This window comes from Rhopilema esculentum, chromosome 12 (assembly GCF_057945365.1).
Source record: "Rhopilema esculentum isolate cy_ngs chromosome 12, ASM5794536v1, whole genome shotgun sequence".
Classification (NCBI taxonomy): Eukaryota; Metazoa; Cnidaria; class Scyphozoa; order Rhizostomeae; family Rhizostomatidae; genus Rhopilema; species Rhopilema esculentum.
In genome coordinates this window covers 6,175,427-6,195,171 of record NC_142826.1, presented here as the reverse complement: position 1 = coordinate 6,195,171, position 19,745 = coordinate 6,175,427, and the positions used below count along the sequence as shown (strand labels likewise).

Genomic DNA, 19,745 nt, shown 5'->3' with positions numbered 1-19,745 from the left:
ACCTTAGGAATTTCTTCTTGAGCACATTGTTGTCAAAAGTGAAGTAATAAACTCTTGCACAGCAGTTCTTTGAAATTTTGAAAATCAACCATTTTTCAGCTTCTTAGGTTTCAAAGATCCATCCATGAATTTCATAATTTTTTGAAGAAACGAACATAACTTTCTTATAAAATACTTTTGTATAAAAAAGACGTGTATGGGCGATTGCCTGTAGGCCCTCTCAAAAGTTTTGCGAATTTTTTTAAGTTTACTTCTTATATTTCTCTACAACTTAATAGATTCACAGAACTTATTAATTCACAGATTAATAAATTCACAGATTAAATCATGGACGGGCAGTGTTTAGATTTTAAACCAGCTTTGTCCAAGATTGTATGTAAGGATCCTTGGAATTAAATTTAAGGGCCATCAGGGCAATATCTTTTGGTTAAGTAATGTCAAAAGTACGGTTTAATGCAGCCTTTCTCACTCACCATAAGTGGTTATGGGGGTAAATAGAACTACGGTTGAACTACAATATAGCGAATCTCGATATCAGTGTCCAGAAAGGTCCTTAACCTTCCTCCGATAAAAATATTTATCTGTCAAAACCTTCTGTCTTTTTTCGGGCAATCGCCGTAGCTAGTTTAAATCTAGACAAAATTAAGTGTTTGGGTCGATGGTAATTATATTTAAAATAGGACTGTTTCTGTATTGCTTGTTGGTCTTTTGACATCAAAATTAACGGGAAAAAAGCAGAAAGGACTCATTTTCCCTATTTACCTTGCACATGAAGCATACAAAAGTATCATAAGTGTCATCCTAATGTTTGACTAAGAATGCAACATAGAACGTCACGTCAGTTTTGAAAGGGCAGTGCACTGGTAAAAAGCATCACTTGATTACAGCCCATATCACTCATCTCGGGCCCTTGTCTACAAAATTGTCAGAGCCTTTTTTTTGAGCCAATTCACCCTGATTTTTTGCAAAGGCGGACTCGAACCTTCAGAATCTGCCAGGTGACATTTTTGCAAATACATTGATGGAAATTATTGATGACATCATTTAACTGATCAAAATCCAACAAGATCTTCTATCTCCTTGCCCTAGCACAACTTTTTGCAAGAAGAATCACACTTTTTGGGCATATCTCTGTGAAGAAACTCTACTTATTGCTTATTTTGATTGCCTTTGTTAATGCCAGCACTATTCACAATGACAAAAAGATGATCATTTCAAATAGGGCATAGAAATGAATTGAAAGCAAACTTTTCATGATACTATTGCAATATTCACCTGGAACCTACAGAGTATACACAAAGTTAAATCTCAAAACATTATACAAATGTTAATAACTCCTTGCGATAAAAAATAAGTGACATTTCTTTCGGTAAATGTTTGATAAAGTCAATAATAAGACTGTAATAACTAAATGCTATCACATAATACAATAAACTGAAGCTTCTTGAGGCTTCCAATGTATTTCTTAAAGTGATATTGGCTTCGAACATTTAATTTCCCCTTCAAAACACTTTAGCAGTGAAAAGGAATTATTTAGCTGTTCCATATATGCAAAAATGAGGATAAAGTATTGTAGACAGCAGCGGTGGTAAAGAAAGAATTGTTGCGGAGAAGTGGAAGAAACTTCTATTTCCGATCACCGCTAAAAGAAATATTTTTGTCACAAGTCTCGAAATATTTTCCAGATTATGTTGCACATAAATTTTAATACAAACCAGAAAATTCTTGTTAGTGCAGAATGAAGTATTTGCGTTTCATTTTACGCTAACTAGAGGAATTTCAACGAAGTTGGGTCGGAAATTTCCTCGATAGGACACAAATCGTTATATTTGAGCATATGACAGGCACTAAATCCCTAAACTGTGGGGCCACACTTGATATCACGCCTATTAAAAGCAGTCCGTCCCCTCAATGATTGGCTAATATAAACAATTGGTCTTCCCACTCTAACGGATTACGCTGCTCTCTTTGGCTGGCCTGGCTAGCCACTAGTAGTGGACGACATTTGAAACTGCGAGCAAAAAGCTATCAGAAATGGCAAGAAGATTTAGCTACTGGAATAAAATGATGATACTGGAGGCATTTTCTTTTGGTGTTGACATGTCTGTCACACAAACCAAACAGGGAACAAAATTTTTTTAGCCACAGCTTCACTTCAACGGGAACACAGCCATTTGATTCAAAAGATCGTGAATTAAAGTTGTCTCTAATTGATTCAAATCGTTTAATGATCGATCAAGCTAGACGGTGCCTGAATTTCACTCCCGTGAAAATAAAGTTGAGCACAATAGGGGACAGACTGCCTTTAGCGGGAATTTTTAATCAAATTACTTGCATCTTGAAAGCAAGCTACAAGAAATGGCCAAGTACAAGGGGCAATTTAAAGTCAAAGAGACGTAGTTCACACCCAGAGAACCCCTACCATTGCCGTCAAACATTTTCGGAAACGCCATTTACTTTAAAAAAGTCTGCGTCTCTTAAGAACATCCGTAATCATTCAACGTTTTGACGTCATTCCTCAATATGATATCTAAAAACTAATGCAAGATAAATATCTAGATAACTTTAATTGAGAAGCTACACACATTACGTATCTTGGCATCATGTTTGATGCTTAAAATGCACAGATGCACAGTATATTGCAACAAAAGGCAAGTAAAAAGGCACTTCTTTAACTATAGTGACAAACATGGTGAAGAGTTGGTCTTCAAAGAGCCTGTTGCTCATTCAGACATTAAAGGGAACAAGTCTAGTACCTTTCATAAACATTACCAAAAAGACAAATTTTTAATAAGTGGAGCACAATAGTTTTCGTTCATATGTTCATATTGTAAAGGAATAAACTGGGATAAAGCCCCCAATCTCGGCTTCCCATACAACCTCCAGGTCGGCAGCCATCCTACATCAGCACTTAATGAAATTTGAATGACTTTCTTGTCATCCTACTTTGCAATATAAGTAGGAAGTTCCAACACTTCTAGTTGTGTGCAATTTTGTTCTGTTGACACTTTTATCGTTTGCCTCTTATTACAATTCTAGTACAACCCAATGTGGTATTATAATCTTTACTTCCCCAAGCCCTCTAAAGTGCGTCGAATTGCATAAAAGTTATAAGAATAAGGTCACAAAATTGTACAAGCTTTCAGTCATAAAAGTGACTATATCCTTGATGTATCTCTTCCAAAGATTTCTGACTTCAGCCAATCAAAGACAACCAAGACTTTCATTCGCATGCCAACACATTCATTTGTGTAAGCTGCTCGCCACAACAACATTGCTCCAAAACCTTTGAAAGATCCAATAAGGGGCAACTCTAGCACTGCTCTGTTGTTTCCCACATATGCAAATGACCCTAGATGACGGTAGGCAAAAGGAACAGCACCTAGAGCCGCAAGATCCTGATTAGCCTCTTTTCCGACATCACCTTGCGCCTTGGTGGATAGAAAGTTTGCGAGATACCTGCCCTGCTGCGTAGCAACTTGTGCAGTAGCTGGTAGCGATTTCAATTCTTTGTCTATCTCTGCTAGAATTCCTTTGAATTCATCGAGACTTAATCGCTGATCTTTGTTCTCGTCAGCTTTTTCAAACGCCCTGCGACAGATTAAGGTAACAATTAATCATCTGCAAAATACGGGTATCTATAGATTTTTCTGAAAATTTAAAGGCAATCGATATCTATAAAAACGGCTTAAGCCATCTGTCAAGCAACATTAGCCAATCAATAAGCGTGTGAATGGAATCACACTCGCTGATTGGTCAATTTCCTATTGAAGACAGCTCAAACCCTTAAGTATCTGTTGATTGTATAATGTAACAAGTTTTCTGTTTGAAGGGACCTGCTTGAGGAGGCCGTGACGGTAAAGCTTGAAAAAGAACTCAAATAAAATGCAATAGAGTTCTTGAGTTAAAATGCCATAGAAAAATGTTTTCAGAGTTTTGTAATTTGGACCCTATAAACTGAAAGAGAGTAGCAGATTATTATGTGGCAAAGAAATAATCCGTTTTAATGGAATATTTTCAAACGATCAACAATAACTGATTACCTAAAATATAATTCTTAAAATATTTTTTTCCAATAACAATGAGCTCTTAAATTTGTAAAGGTAAATTGCGCCAGTTATCTGTTTTGATGAATTCCTGGTGTTGTTTGGGAATCTTTAGAATTAACCAATCAATAACTATCAGGGGGAGAAGAAGAAGCATAGGTGTGATGACAATTGGTTGATATCAAAGACACCCGGACAAGACCACTGTTTCACTGAAGTGAAAAATCGTATGAATGGAAAATTGACAACAAATTAACTTCATGTGTAGGCTTCTATACGCAATCAAAGCTTAAAAACTCTAATATTTAACTGACCTCTGCAAAGACTCGTTGTATTCTGTCGAAAAATGCAGCGAGACTTGAGGATAAAGATTCTTAGCTTGCTCCATGATCTCTGCGTAGAAAACATATCTCGGAATAAGAGTGATTGCATTATTGGATGGTGAAAATGAATCTGATGCAGACTAGGAAACCAACCTAATTTTTAATCTACAAAATGAATTGAAAGCGGTTCTTATTAAAACTAGGGTTATAATTTTTTTTACAGTAAACTGTTCTATATTGTTTAACAAAACGTAGACGGACAATAAACAAAGATAAATATATATGGCGAGAAACATTTAAACACTTATCCTGGCAGTGATTTAATCCATTTAGCCAACACCTTGAGTAACATAGGTACAGAAAAAAATAGAAGAATTACCACGAAACTCGTCCATTGACAGGGATCCGTCTTTGTTGGCATCTGCTTTTTCAAAAAGATCAGTAACATCGCTCATTAACTTTTTCATTTCAATAGTGCCACAATCACCAATTGCAAACACACCCGGAGCATTTTTAACTTGGAGGTAATCGTCAGTTAGAAGAGCATTTCTAAAAGCAATACATGAAGGGCAACAGTTATTTGATTGACTTCTAACGTTTGGTGAGAAAAGAATGGATTGTTTAAATTAGAATGTAGATTAATTAGGGAATGACAGCCTGCTAAACAGACACTAAAAGTTGGAGATGGCCGTTTTTACTTGCATTCTCTTTTGAACCATTGAGGGATCTGCAAAATTTCTAACACCTAGTTGGTTTCTTTGCTGTAAGATACACGCTCTTACAGCAAAAATACCCAGTAATAAAAGATTATGCTCGGTTAGAGCTACAGTTTTTGCTATGTTGAATTGTTCTTTTTCATAAACCCCCACGTGACAAAATGGTATACCTCAGTCAAAGAGGGAGTCTTCACTCCAAAGAAAAGATCATTCTAAAATAGACACACAGCTGGTAGAATATGATTTTTAGACCCAAAGCATAGAGAGAAAAATTTATTGCTATAGTTAGATAAAAAAATGTTAAAAATTACTTGTTTCTTTGTCCGGGAATACTTTTTATGATATCTTTGGTCAGCTGCCGAGGGGAAATTCCTGCAGCCCATACGCACATACCATATGGCAAGTCCACTGTCTCCTTTGTTTTTCCGTCTCTCAATTTTATATCACTACTGTTTATTTCCAAAACACGTGCCCCTTGCACTATTTCAATATTATCGTCTTTAAACTTGTCCTCGACATAATTGCCTATCTAGATAAGAAAAAGCACTGCCAATTATTATCACAAACTAGCTTCAGTTAGGCAAAGGGGCAATTCTAGAAGGGTTTCTTAGGCATCCATAAATACTCTGTGGAAGTAAAAATTGTGAGAAAGATTGCCTTGGCCAGATTGTAATCACTAAAAATACCTTAAGAGATGAATGCTGTCAATTCAATATGAATCGAATATGTCAAATGAAATATGTCAATATGCCAGTTAACTTCCATTATCTCTTTTCGTGACTGCTTTTCCTATTAAAAAGCATTCACTACTTACATTTGCAAAATGGCTTCTTTTTCGATGTAAAGACTAAAGAATAACAGCGAATTCTGTATAAAGCGTCTTTTCTTTTACACCCCTTTCCAATAATCTTGCACTTTTCAGATAAACCTCGCTTCTTTATTACCCTGCTCCTTCCCAACCAATTAATAAAAACAAAAAGATTTCAAAACATGACAATCAATCCATTGACTTGGATGCATTGACAGTGAGTTTATTAAGTTTCAGAATGCCGGGCTTGTCTTTAGTTCATTCTTTCAAATATATTAATGCCTCTTCATTTCATGCCACTTTGAAGAGTTCAGGGACAATAAGTCAGTCTTCTAAATGCCTTGGACCAGTGCACATTTAGATAAAGCTCCTTTCCCTTTTAAGCCACCTCTTAATAAACAATTTACAGTTGTTTAACTAATCAATTGATGAATTTGTAGCAAAGATGTTTCAAGAAGTGCCAATAACGTAAACTGAAAAAGGCAACTTGTAAAAGCTAACTTTAAGGAAAACAATTTTTACTACTTGGCAAATACTACAGACCTCTTGATCATAGGTGCTAAGAACTCCTCGATATCCTCCAATAAGTGTCAATTTTATTTTATCTTTAATTTTTGGATACAATATTGATAGCTCACTGCCAACAAAGTCTCTCAACTCAGCAGCAAATTCCACACCTAAAAGTTCAGAAAACAATTTGTTTCATGGTTGGTTTCATTGAGGTTGGAACATATTTATATGCAGACAATACATTTGAATCAACCCAAAATGCCCTGGAACATGACCTAAGATAAAGGATCCGCCAAATGAATCAAGCAAAACAAAACAAGGGTGTTTGAGGACTCCTAAAGCTATATGATACTTGTTGTCACAACATTTAGATGAATTGAAATGCATTCTAGCTAATCTTTTGAATCTACAATCTTTAACTCGGTTTAAAAGGCTCTCCTGACCACATGACTCTTATCTTGGCATACATAAAATTTCTTCTCATAGTTCTGATTTAGTAGTGTTGACCCTGATTTCTGCTAATGTTAGAAGTATCTTTCCCCGGTAGAATTGATTTTAGATTTGCTTAGCCTCTTACGGTCACAATCTCACCTCCAAAAATGTTTACTTTTTGCTCAACTGAAGACAATGGAATAAAATATTGATTGGTCTTGATAATAAAGCTAAAATACAATTGCAAAAATCTTGACCAATTTGTTTAACAAATTAACTGTAAAGCAACATTTTTCAAATATAAGTCTAGAGGAGACAACTTATTCTTATTTCAGTTTTTGAAAATGGTTTTGAAAAAAGCAAACATTTGATTTCATATTGGCTAAAAGCTTATTCGTCTGGAACTCCTCAGAATGTTATAAAACGTCAAAATAAGGGTCTGAAAGAACACGATGAAAAATATATACCCAGTTGCGGATCAAAATAGGACAATAAGAAAAATGCAAGAACAAGACCATAATATTTGTCCATCAGTGCTGTGTGCCTAAAGAAAGACTACCATTGGAGCTTTGTGCTTGCCTTTCTGTGATTGTTATATTTCAATCCACAACTGGGTTCATATTTTTCATCGTGTTCTTTCGGACCCTTATTCTGAGGTTTTATGCTCTGAGGAGTGTCAGACAAAAAAGCTTTTAGCCAATGTGATATGAAATGTTTGCTTTTTTCAAAGCCATTTTCAAGTTCTATTCTGTACCACCAAAAGATTGTCCCCATTTTTCAGCTTAGTTTGATATTTCAACCTATTACAAAGAAATTAAGGTCAAAAGAACCAACCTGTTGGACCACCCCCAACAACAACAAAATGCAGGAGTCTGGAAACTTCTGAGTCCTCTTGGCCTGGGTATGCAGCTGTTTCAAGGTGATCCATTATGTTGCTTCTTATTCTCTGAACATCCTTGATATCTTTCAAGAAATGTGTGTACTCTTTCACCCCTGGGGTACCATATGTAGCAGTCTCTGCACCAACAGCAACAACAAGAATATCATAATCCAACGAAAAGTCACTTTGCTTTCCAATAATCCCTGTGAATTTAGAAAATAACTAGTAAATCAATTCTGTAATACATAAGGGCTGTCTCAGTATCAGTGTGGTATAATACAAATGGAGCTCTGTCAAATTATCTGAAACATCTCACCAATTATAGTTTTGGTACAACCTGGGATTTCTGAAAAAGTTTAGACAAAAAGATTACCAGTAGCTATTAATGTTTGCCTTTCAAAACCATTTTTATTAATATATCAGGTAATGAATGCATATATTTTCTTGAATAAATACAACATGACTAAATAAAGAAAACTGTCAGGACTGTAACATTTGTTAACAATGAATATTAAAAAATTGCATCAGATTTTTCCAAGGAGCCAAGCTAGAATAAAAAGATATGCAAACGAACCTGAAGTGTCTTGACAATAAACTCTTTTTTCATTTGCATCAACACCAATGCATTCTGCCTCATAAAACTCTGCACTTTGTTTTTGGTATTTTCTGATGATCTTCCTAATTGGTTCAACAATGCTTCTACCCTCAACTGTTCCAACAGTGACACTTGGAAGGAATGGTGTAAAAAGAAAGTAGTTTGATGGAGAAACCACTGACACTTCATAAGAATCTGGTTTCAAGTGTTTAAGAAAACTGACTGCACCCCAACCTGAACCAAGGACAACTATCTTCTTTTTCCTGTCATCTTTGGCTTGGTTTGATGCATAATTTACGTAGACTCCTGTCAGAAAAATTACAAATACGCCCTTTTTTATATAAGAATAAAGTCTGTAAAAACATCAAGGCTCAAAATCACTGAAAATTAAAGGTTCAAGCAAAAGAAATATCTTTTTTTTATCTGAGTTTTTGGAAAGCAAAAAACGGCATATCTTTTGAATGGCATGTATCCGCCCTTGGAGTCATCAACACTATAATGCAACTCAGTTACATAAAAAATTAGGTATTCTTATAAATTACAGAAACATGAGATATAAGACGAAGAGTGGTTGTTGCATGATGTTCAAAGACAGAGTCCTTTACCAATGGATCGAAATTTCATAAACACAAGGTCAACTTTTGCCTTATCATAAATTATTCCAAAGGTTATATTCCACTATTTATAGAAACAAATCTCGTATGAAACGAGCAATGAAATCGAAAAGCAACGCGATCAAACTGACCGAGTAGGCCTCCCGCTCCAGCGACTGTACCAAGCATAACCAGTGCAAATTTGACTCTCCTTCCATCCTGTGATTGTCTCCAACTGTTATATTTGCCAAGCTTAAGATATGCGCATCTTTTTGGTACATTATTGACGAGCTTCTGCTTCAGCAACGTACTGAAGCCTTTCCTAAACATGGCTTCTGTAACTTCCTATTTATCAGAAGTCATTTCTGTAATGTTTACATCAATTTCAATTAAAAGGCGCGGTCTCTAATCTGGCCTCTTTTCCGAACAAAAAAGGAAACAAATTCTCGAGAAGACGAGGTTGTTGCTGGCAAAGTCACATTTGTTGTATTTAACGGCGATGTAGCTATGCTACCAGAACCTCTACAAACCCGAAGTACTATGAGTGCTAGCAGAACTCCTATTTATGAAAACTCAATCGAAATTACCGAGCAAGCCGATTAATTATTTCAAATCTCAAACAAAAAATTCAATCCCAACAAATGATAGCTCCTTTGCAAAATATAGCACCTTTAATGAAGAAGATACATTTATTTGTGTGTGAGAAATCCCTGCGATTTATTCTTTTAATACTCGTATACCCTTACTCATACTGCCAATGCTCGTTCTTCTTGATGTTCCAATTTTACAAAGTTCTGCCTTTGTATTCCAAAGACTTTCACGGGTTGCAGAGTATCTAAAAGCATTGATGTTCCTTGATCGGCAAAGATCAGCCTCGTGGCGGCAATGACAGCCAAGAACAAGTAATTGTAAAAAAAGAAAAGTTTTGGAATTGAGTCAAATTTGTCAAGTTTACTTGTAAAGTCATCTACACGGACAAGTTTTGCAAATAACAATTTTCTACTTGACAAGTGAACTTGCTGATAAACTGGCACGCCAGCTTTTAAACGATTACACTTGTCAATTGAAAAATTGTCATTCTTCCTTAATTTGTCCCAATCTACACGAGCAAAATTAACTGCTCGAAAAATTGTCATGGAAAACCTTCTCGTGAAATGCGGATTTATACCAATGTCAAATGCACAGGAATGTGTATGTTGTAACATCCATAAAAGGAGGAGCTACCGTCAGTTGAGTTCGGCGCTTGGATAATTTTCACTTATTTATTACAATATTAAACTCTTTATCAACATTTAAATTTACATAAATAGCGCTATGAATTTGGTTTTCCTAGTATACAAATTTTGTAAATATACAAATATCGTACTTCACAGTCTTTTGATGTAATAAATGTCTGCTAATAAGAGCAAAGCTGAGAACTTCTATAAATTACTAAAGCTAGGCCAACGACAGTTGAAACTAAATAGAAACCTTTGCAAAAAATTGTACAACAACGAATTTTGACAGATTTACAAGTTCAAACAACAAACGGGGCGGTTGCCAGGTATAGAGCCAGGTAAGGTCATAAATACTGACAAGCATTTTATGCATTTTCGTCACAGCGACTGAACATTTCACCTGCAGGTATGGTCACGTCGGGGGCTGCCGCAGCCGCAACATCATTTTGAGTCGTACCCATCTACAAGGAGCAGAAACAAATGATAAAGTAGCTGGAAAGCTGAAAATTATCAAGCAAGAAGGTACTTTGGGTGCCAGTGTCTCCTGTAACAAAGAGAGGGAAACAAAGGACAGGTTTTTAATTCCATTTTTTGAAGACTCTGACAAACAGGGCATTAAGAAGAGAAAGAAGGGAAAACAGATTTAGCTTCTGATATTTTTGTCTGATACTCGTGATCTTCATTTCAATTGATCTTCATACTCGTGATCTTCATTTCAATTGGGAAAAGAGGAGCTCTCAAACATTTTTGGCTTTTGTACCACTGTAAAATTTTATGATTAGACCTTGATTTTGAAGTTATGTTGTTCTAAAATACATTTTCCAAAGCTACAATCCCGGACAAATTTGTTGAGACAAATCTACGTTTTTGCAATTTTTTACTTTGCATTGCCCCTGTAAATTTGAATCCCGCTTTTCCCCCCGAATTTGGACAATCAAAACTGCCTACAGCATACGAAGAAGCACTTAAAAAAAGTTTCAAATCAATTCTAACTGGCATTTTATTGAACTGCCCAAGCAGAGGGACATTATTTTGGCACAAAGACTTGTTGTAAGATAATGGGTAATGGGTACACCGTTTGCTGCAACTAATAAGATAATGGGTACAAAGATACCTTCGAAAGTGTACTATGTCTTGATGATGATGACCCCGAGCTGCTGCTGGAATCCTCAATGATGTCTGGGGCGTGTCTGAAAACTTCGCAAGCAAAAGAATCAGGATACCCAAACTCACGCATCACTCGTTTTTGGATTTCGAAGTTCACCACGTGTGTGTTGCCATCTAAGGGTAAGCAAGGCTTTCGTAAGATGCACAAAGGATGCCACTTTTTATTTCTAAGCTGAACATAACAAAGTCAAGTAGCGATGTAATGAAAGTTATTTACTCTCTATTTCACAGGCGCGAGTGCCAGAAAAATGACAAAAGGTCTTTGAAAAGTATGTTGCTAATTTATCTGTAAAGCTTGAATTCGATTGATGGTTGAGAAATAAAATATATTTCTACACTTCATCTTCAAACATTCTCCCAGAAACTTTTAAGACATTATTCAAAATTTTAAGTCCTTTACAATTGCTTACGTAAGACAAATAAACATCTTTCTTAAAACATCTCCAAAAAACTTCTTCGCCATACTTGAAGTAAAATACTCTTCTTGGTGCATTCTTTCTTTTCATAAATTTCAAAAAACTTCCACAATATAACTTTCTTCACAATACCTGACAACAGAGAAAGTGCTTTTTGTGACGAATGCATCCTTTTTAGCTCTTTTTCTCTTCTTCCCATTCTTTTTATGACCTTACGATCAATGCTCACGAAATCAGCAGAATATGACTTAAATCTTTCCAGGGTTAGGTCTGACATCGTTCCTTCGCTTTCAGCTGCATCCATTGTCGGCATAATATCAGGCATCGCAGTAAATCTACCTGCTCGCAAGTTTGTCGAGCTCGCATCAGCCATCATACTCTCGCTTAAGAAGGCCTAGAATACAATGAATAAACAATTAATGAAAAAGGGGCCAAACTTAAACAAACATCATATCTCATATTTGTTCTTATCCGTATCTTTATCTGGGGTCTTGTTGGGGAGATGAGATCTCACTCCTATTGTTTGAGACAAAAGGCTTAATGATTTGTTCGAGCCAATCAACGTCGAGGGGCAGGGACGCATGCGTATTCTAACGAATTATTCCTAAAAAATCCCGGGCTATCCTCAACACCAAAAGCCAGGGAACACAACGAGATCTCGCAAACATGTCGAGAACAGTAATTTTAGTAATTTCTGAGGAGTTTTACGCATATAATTTAAGGACGTATTTTTGTTTATTTTTCATTTAGGGGTTTCCTCGAAACTTTTTGTAGATGTAGTCAAAAGGGGAAGATCAAAATCGAAGCTTTCCACCTTAAAAATTTGAATAATTGAATTGAAGGTACGTTGTCTGTTCTTTTAGTTGCCTTGGCCTGGCTCTAGTGTCGGAGGTTAGTTAAAATCAGGTTGTATTGTTTTCATCGAATGTCTACTCTCTGTAAACACTTAGGTCGCGTCATAAAATTCTCGATGTTTTTGCTTACCTTTGGAAGTAAAGTGAGCCTTAATACAAACAAAAACCATAAAACAACAGAGAATCCAGGCAGGTTTTTAGTATGAAAGATATTTCTGCTATGCTCAAACTCCCATGTTAATGTGAATGATAAGCTCCGACCGCTCACTTAGTTTTGAAATTTGATCGCAAAGTTCTGTTTGTTCCTTTCTCGGGGGGTTCTATGCCTCTTTGACTCAGAATATATAATACGCATGTGCAATGGCCCCAAAACGGGGGTACTCATTTCCTACTCAAGCAATTGCTGCATCTCATCTCCCCAACAAGGTTACAGAAACAATTATCCTCTTTCCATTTCATTTGGTTACGGGATCTCCCTTCTCGAAAGGTTTTAATGGTTGATGGCGTTTCTGATGTTATAGCCTTCTGCATTGGAATTGACTATGAATTTTTTTTCAACAATCAACCTAAGTACATCCTCCATATAAACTTTTTTTCATATATCAAATAGGCAGAAGAGTCCTCGTTGAAAGGATGCAACATACACTTCCTCTTTGAGTAACCGGCAACTAAGACGGATGTTTATCAAAGACTGGTACGATTTGCATTACCATACATTAAGTAACTCGAGGTGCTAACAAACAATGTTCTATGATAAATTTACCTTTGCCTCTTCATAATATGGGATAAACAGCCTCGGACGCACATAATTCCCATGATGCCTTCCTTTCCATGACCGCACCCAGTGGGTGCTCAATATGGCGTCGCTATCACCCGTGGCAACATCAAGCGGCCTCTGCAATAATCCACGGTGGTAGGCCATTTGAAGTACGACCGAACTTTTTGGTATAACTTGCTTTATTCTGATAAAGGGTAAAATGTCTTTGATGGCCTGGTATAAGTCTTCATCATTAATGTCTTTTCGCTTAGGACTTCGGCGATTTAGAGAGCTTGTGGGCAGCCCATCTAAAACAAATACCAGTTTATAATTCAGATCAAAATAACTTTATAATTTTTCCATGAGCCTTTTACTATTTAATTAAAGGTGAAGAACGCTCACATACTAGAAGCGCTGCCTGCTTCCAAAAATCGTGTACGGAAAGACATTTACCTTATTAAAAATCATTCTAACTATACTCTGAGTGAGTTGGACAACAGACATGGAAATATAATCATATCCCCTTACTTTGCTTGTCAATAATCTTGGAAACTTGCCATTCACCCCAACGCACAACAGCTGACAAAACTTCTTCTTCGCTTGCCTGGAAAACAATAGCAATTAAGAATTATTTCAAATATCTATATCTAAGATGCCATGAGCCATAACAAGAAACGAGAAGAGCAGCAAGCAAATCTAGAATGCGTTCTAAATACATAGCAATGGACAAGACAACAAGAATGTAGAGTGCAAACAAGATAATAGTTTCTAAAAACCAACTTTCGTTCAAAGATCAGGGATGAAGCGCTTAAATGGAGTGTGGATGTAACCATTTCTAAATGTGAAATGTGAACTCACCTGCAATAAATCATTATTTATTGCCTCGATGAAATATTTTTTGGGCAAATTTGCAATAAATGCTGTAGACTTTGCAACAGAAACGAAGTCTTCCCTTAAATAGCGCAAAGCCTGTCTGTGAACCCATTGTGAGCCAAAAGGCTGTGAACTCCATTCCAGAACTCCAACTAAAGAAGCACTGGATATTTCTTCGATTATTATGTCTTCGCAGGCTGCAAAAAATATCAACTGTGATTAAATACTCTGTAAGCGAAATAACGGAGATAATTTTACAACCAAGTGGAGTTGCAAAAAAGCAGAAATCAAAAGATACAAAAATGCACCCATAAATTTATTAACCAACGTTCAATGTCTGTCTAGATCTCATTTTACTTAAATCAGCTCCGGATTTGCGTAGGGCTTAAATGTCCCAAGAAGTGATCGGTAGCAAAACCGATGTTTCATACCCCCGAATGCAAACAACTCAGATACTTTTCTTACCTTGACAGAGAGCAGGAAAATCAAGAAATTTCCCAATTTCGTATAACTCCATTGCAATCTCTGGGGTTGATAAAAGTTTATCCGTCTCACCACCAACTCCATTGTTATCATCAGCAGTTTTCCACTTTATAATGGATCGAAGATCAACACAATCTAAGTACATGCATTGCAACAAAACTCGGATATATTGCCGCGGAATTATATTTTCGTCCAATAGAATCCTCAACGGTCTCTGCGCGCTGATGGAGGAAGGGTCGTCTCTGAATTTGCGCGTAATTAATGCCTTGAAATAGGAAGATCGACAACTCAGAATAGCACTATGGCATTTAAATTCTAAAGAACTGACATCGTTCGATCGATGAGATGGTGAATTTCCACCTGAAGGAACTTCTAGGATTACATCAGCGACTAAACCAGTTTCCAAAAGTGATTTAAAGTCTTTTTCTAAAACATTAGGTACACCAAATCTTTCTCCCAGCTTCTTGAAAATTTCCTCGCAATCTAGCTTTCCTTGGAACATCTCTCCTGTGTACAGGTACTTAATCAACAATGAAAACATAGAAACGGTCAGCCCTTCTACTTCCAAATCAATACGAACTGGCTTACGAACGTCTATTATACTTGATAACTTCTTTTCAAAAAATGAACAGCGACAAACAAGAATCGGCCTATGAGCAGGTATCAGTGCACCCTTGTACTCCAATAAAACGTCCGTCAGTATTTTTGATTCATATAAGGAACTAAGATCTGAACGCAACGACGGAACCGACTCACGAGCCATTTCCGACATAGTTATAATGTCTTTAAGAGCAAGCAATGCCTCATATTCTTGAACAAGGTAACTCACATCCTTGAGGTCCCATGTTTCCAACACTTCACGCATGTGTCTTCTGTAATCTGGAGTTCTTCCGCCTTTCAATGTTTTTGCAATCTTCTTGCGCAGTGTTCCAATTTTTAGCTGTTTTCTGAAGGTACCAGATGAACGGATCGAGCTTGACCGTGAAGAAAATGGTTCAGGAAACTTTTTTGACGACGATGAGGGTGTTTGCCCCATAGCTGCGTCTAAACACAAAACTTTCCAAGACCTCAGAATGAATTAACCTCGGAGCTCTTTGTAACGACAGCAGATTGAGTTAACCTGAGAAATGAAAAAAACTACCTCACTCGAGAACATAAAGGATGACTTAGGAAAAGTAACGCTATAGTTCAAAATAGTAAATCAATGACAGTCCTAACACCGCCAAGACTTTCTCGTTTAGACAAGCTTCCTTGAGGCATATTAAATAATGCTTATGCAACGACAGTTTGTCAAGACATGAACTTGATATCATGGTTCAGCCATATGATTGGCCCTTCTGAGTATCTTTCTTGTGGCATGGGACCTTCCTATTCAAAATTTTATCTAGGGTCACCTTTTTAACCATCGTAACATAATACTTGGCAAACATTTATTCTCTCCAAAGGCTTTCAATAAGAAATACAATACCTGTGGCTGTAATCCGTAGTTTAAGCTTTTCAAATTAAAAATGTTTCTAAATAACAAAATACAAAAAAAGGCCCTTGGAAAGATACACATAACAAACTTTAATAATACTTAACCCTCTTCTATCACTTTGTCTTTGAGCTTTAAAAGTCCCAATGGGCATTAATGAATTACCAAATATATCTCAAGTTTTTTTCAAAGTCTTTATTTTCATGTGGTGGGAGACTAGGTTTCCATTAAAATTTTATCCAACAAACACAATTACTATCGTGTAAGTAACAATTTCACGTCTCACTTGGAAAACCTTCCAAGGCATAGCAATGTTTGACAGAAGGTTTTTTGACTGAATTTTTTGTTAATGTTTGCTCCTTCCCCTGCCAAACAAAAGTCACAATACTCCTATAAGTACTTTTTAAATTTTTAATAATATCTGCTAATCTCATTCATAAAAAATTTACTCCCTGATCTTAAAGTAGAAAGTTGATTAAAGGATGAAAATATTTTGATTATTTCCAGCTTTAAAGCTAATTATAGATTTAACTACTCTAACAGACTAGGGTATAATAAGATGCAAGATTATGGCATAATACTTAATCACATTTACAATGAATTGCAAAATAAATTTTCAAAAATATTTGTGAAATTTACAGAGAAATGATTCAATCACATTAATCTTTCATAAAGCACAGCAATTAGAAATGCAGTCAATAATTCAAATATGAAAAGAAAGACAGCCATACAATAGACTGCAAATGTGCAGGTGGTTATTGAAATAATGTCCCAGATGCAAAGTATGCAAAAGTATGCAAGGCAGGTAGCTTTTTTAAAGTCCTTGATTACCAAGCTAGTTCTTATAATGGCTATGAGTATGACCATGAATGGCCAATGATGACAAATTTCTAAATTGTTGGGCAACTTGGTATGCCATTCATGAAACCTTGATACAATATAGATTAGATTTGAAGATGAGCTTGAATGGCAAATAACAGCCTACTTACAATGTGAAATGAAATTGCAACTAAACTTTTTGGGTTAAGTTTTATAAGTTGTGTAGATTTGCGGGGGCAGCTGTCTCCTAAAATCCCAATAATCCCTACCTCTTACTAAGAGAAGAAAAATGATGTAGGAAGTTCAAAGCTTTGTCCTGAAGATTGGCTCAATATTGATTCTATTAAAACTACTTTTATTAATCAGTTAAAGGGCTAGAAGTTGTTTAGTCTACAACCCATACAACAGTGTAATCATTAAAAAGTTTTTACATTCAAAACTCTGCTATAAAAAAAATCATAGACTACATTAAAAATCCCTTTAACCATACAACAATTAACTTAATTTCATAAACAGTTAACTAAAAGGTAAAAATTTGAAGTTTAAATAGCAGAAAGTTAAAAATTGGATGGAAGGAAAGGGACTTATTGAGCTTGTGTCCTTACCAACTGATTCAACAGAACAGCCTAGATAGAAACAGATAATTGCATTCAACATTGATTGGAACAAAGACAGGGTTTCTAAACATATTTTTTGAAACTATAGCAACTTATTCAATGAGAGTCACACTTGTAAATATTCTAGCAGAGGCTATAAATGGTTTTTTAATCTAATAAACTAGTATTGGCCACTTCTTAAAAGTTTCCTTTTTCAAAGAATGATAGGATAACAGAGAAGTTACTTTCACAATTGACCTTCATTTAAATTAGAAAAAAATTAGCAAACAGGTGCTTCCCTCAAGTCAGACAAAATTTATCAAATTTCAGGTCAATTTTGGTTGATTAGACCCAAGCAAGACCCAAACAAAGTCCCCTTGTCCTTAAATGATTAGCCTCTGCTATACCCATGAACAACAGTGACGAATTATAGTCTCAAAACAAGATCCTTTGATAGAGATGATTTTAAAGTAAATCCTAAGAAGAAAGATGATGCAATACAATATCCTATTTCCTTGAAAAAAACAGCCTCTGTCTCATTGTTCAACAAAACGAAAATTAATTTTTTTTCATAGAGTCTATTAAACCTGGACTCTTTGAGGCTCAATAGGTGTGAGAGACTCTTCAAAGATAGTTGATTGAAATAAATCCTAGTCAATAACAAGAGAGTAAGGGTGTGAATTGTTACAACTCCAAAGTATGATTCATATATTTTCTAAGATGTGATTTGATCATATGTTACAAAGAATTCAAGAAACTGCAGTCTTTTTCATTAGAATTTATACATATTTCTAGAAATTCAAATATTGTGTGTTAGTACGAAATATTCTTGGGAATCTAAAGAAATTGTAATTCAAAGCTTTTAAAAATAGGGTATTGAATATCTGGTTCACCTTGTATGCAAACAGTTTCGTCCAATAATTTCAAAATAAGGAGAGTAGTTGTGACGCAATGCAGTTACAGCTTTTGTACTAAATACACAAATTACAAAACATTACTGCAGTTTATAATCGCAATATACGGTTCCTTTCAACTTGCATATCTGAAATTGTTCATCACACACGAGAATTGGTCGAAAAAGGACAAAATATGCTGTCTAGCACACAAACTACTACATCATTTTAGATTGTATGTCGAAATTACAAATCTTGTTTCTGTTCTTAATCCATAAGTTACAAAATCAATGATTTTTAAAAGGAAAGCTTGTAGTTAAGGTTCAAGGTTAGAACAGAGAGCAAAGTCTTTTCAATTTACGGATTTCAAGCAGCTGACGACAATAACAGCGGAAAATTAATATAGGTGTTGGCAAATAGCTAAAAAGGAACAAAAATAAAAGCTGATTAAGAAACAGGGTAGATTTTAAAGAAAGTAACGAATACATGGTGTATTGATATTTACCATAACGATGCCGATGTCTTGTTCCAGTGTTTCTGACGAGCTCTAGCATGAACAGATCGACCTCCCTCCACAACTTTCAGAGCACTTCCTTTCGCTGATGTTTATCAAGGCCATTGTACTTCATGTTGTCCGCATGACCTGCCCCGCAGGGCAGATAGAGCCCTGAGTTGGTGTCAAGCACAGATTAGCCTGTGTCAGAGACCAGGCTAGTACAGGTCAGTTAGAATGGATCAGTACATAGGCGTAGGAGACATAGAGGTTGGGGTACTGAAGACCCCGATTAGGCAAAGTTTATCGAATGTCAGGCCCATTCGGGAAATTTTATCTCTACGAATCAACAGTAATCGGACAAGACCCATACTAAACGTTTAGCCTCCGCTATGCCCACAGTCGAGCACCGCAGAACAGGGAGGCTGGGGGGATTTACCCTCTACTTTTTGTCAAAATTCGTGAAGAATTAAGAAATGGAACATCATTAATCCTCTTTTTATGTTTAGCTTTTACTTAATTGAATTTCTAGTTTTTCAAAAATGAATTTTCTAAAATTGTAAAAAGCGACTACTTGGGGCTAACTGAGAGTAACATAAAATATTGCAAAAGGTTTATATCTGCATATATAGGATATTGTATTTACCAGCAGATGACGTTATTGCAATTTCCCAACGACAGAAACTGTCTTACAGGGATGTGAGGAACGTTTTTTTGGGTGGGGTGTTCTGGAGAAGAGATCAATTTTCAAGGCTTTTGACCAACTTTCAATCCCTGAATTGATGGAGGGGTTTGACCAA

The 19,745-nt window shown here is 35.9% G+C and overlaps 2 protein-coding genes across 2 annotated transcripts; both read right to left on the bottom strand.

The window, feature by feature from the left end:
* Positions 1-1,232: 1,232 nt before the first annotated feature.
* Positions 1,233-9,382, bottom strand: LOC135681414 (uncharacterized). Its single transcript, XM_065195876.2, has 8 exons — positions 9,056-9,382; positions 8,290-8,616; positions 7,670-7,918; positions 6,437-6,570; positions 5,397-5,614; positions 4,749-4,918; positions 4,361-4,439; positions 1,233-3,591 (listed from the first exon to the last, which is right to left on the bottom strand). The coding sequence occupies exons 1-8, from the start codon at positions 9,231-9,233 to the stop codon at positions 3,159-3,161; spliced, it is 1,788 nt and encodes a 595-aa protein (XP_065051948.1). The 5' UTR covers positions 9,234-9,382; the 3' UTR covers positions 1,233-3,158.
* Positions 9,383-10,120: 738 nt separating this feature from the next.
* LOC135681411 (BTB/POZ domain-containing protein 7) lies at positions 10,121-19,111 on the bottom strand. The gene is made up of 8 exons (XM_065195873.2): positions 18,958-19,111; positions 14,653-15,790; positions 14,173-14,384; positions 13,843-13,918; positions 13,321-13,622; positions 11,836-12,097; positions 11,235-11,401; positions 10,121-10,581 (listed from the first exon to the last, which is right to left on the bottom strand). The coding sequence occupies exons 2-8, from the start codon at positions 15,704-15,706 to the stop codon at positions 10,486-10,488; spliced, it is 2,169 nt and encodes a 722-aa protein (XP_065051945.2). The 5' UTR covers positions 15,707-15,790; positions 18,958-19,111; the 3' UTR covers positions 10,121-10,485.
* Positions 19,112-19,745: the final 634 nt, after the last annotated feature.

Bases quoted from the DNA above. Each gene is read 5' to 3' on its own strand.
- LOC135681414 (XM_065195876.2), bottom strand. From the start codon at position 9,233: ATGTTTAGGAAAGGCTTCAGTACGTTGCTGAAGCAGAAGCTCGTCAAT. The intron at 7,919-8,289 runs GTTCGTTTGCAT...CTAAATTCACAG, and splicing joins TTATTGTCAAGACACTTCAG to GGATTATTGGAAAGCAAAGT. The intron at 4,919-5,396 runs GTAATTTTTAAC...TATTGCTTTTAG, and splicing joins ATTCCCGGACAAAGAAACAA to AAATGCTCTTCTAACTGACG.
- LOC135681411 (XM_065195873.2), bottom strand. From the start codon at position 15,706: ATGGGGCAAACACCCTCATCGTCGTCAAAAAAGTTTCCTGAACCATTT. The intron at 14,385-14,652 runs GTAAGAAAAGTA...TATTTTTTGCAG, and splicing joins TTTTCCTGCTCTCTGTCAAG to CCTGCGAAGACATAATAATC. The intron at 13,623-13,842 runs GTAAGGGGATAT...TATTTGTTTTAG, and splicing joins CAAGATTATTGACAAGCAAA to ATGGGCTGCCCACAAGCTCT.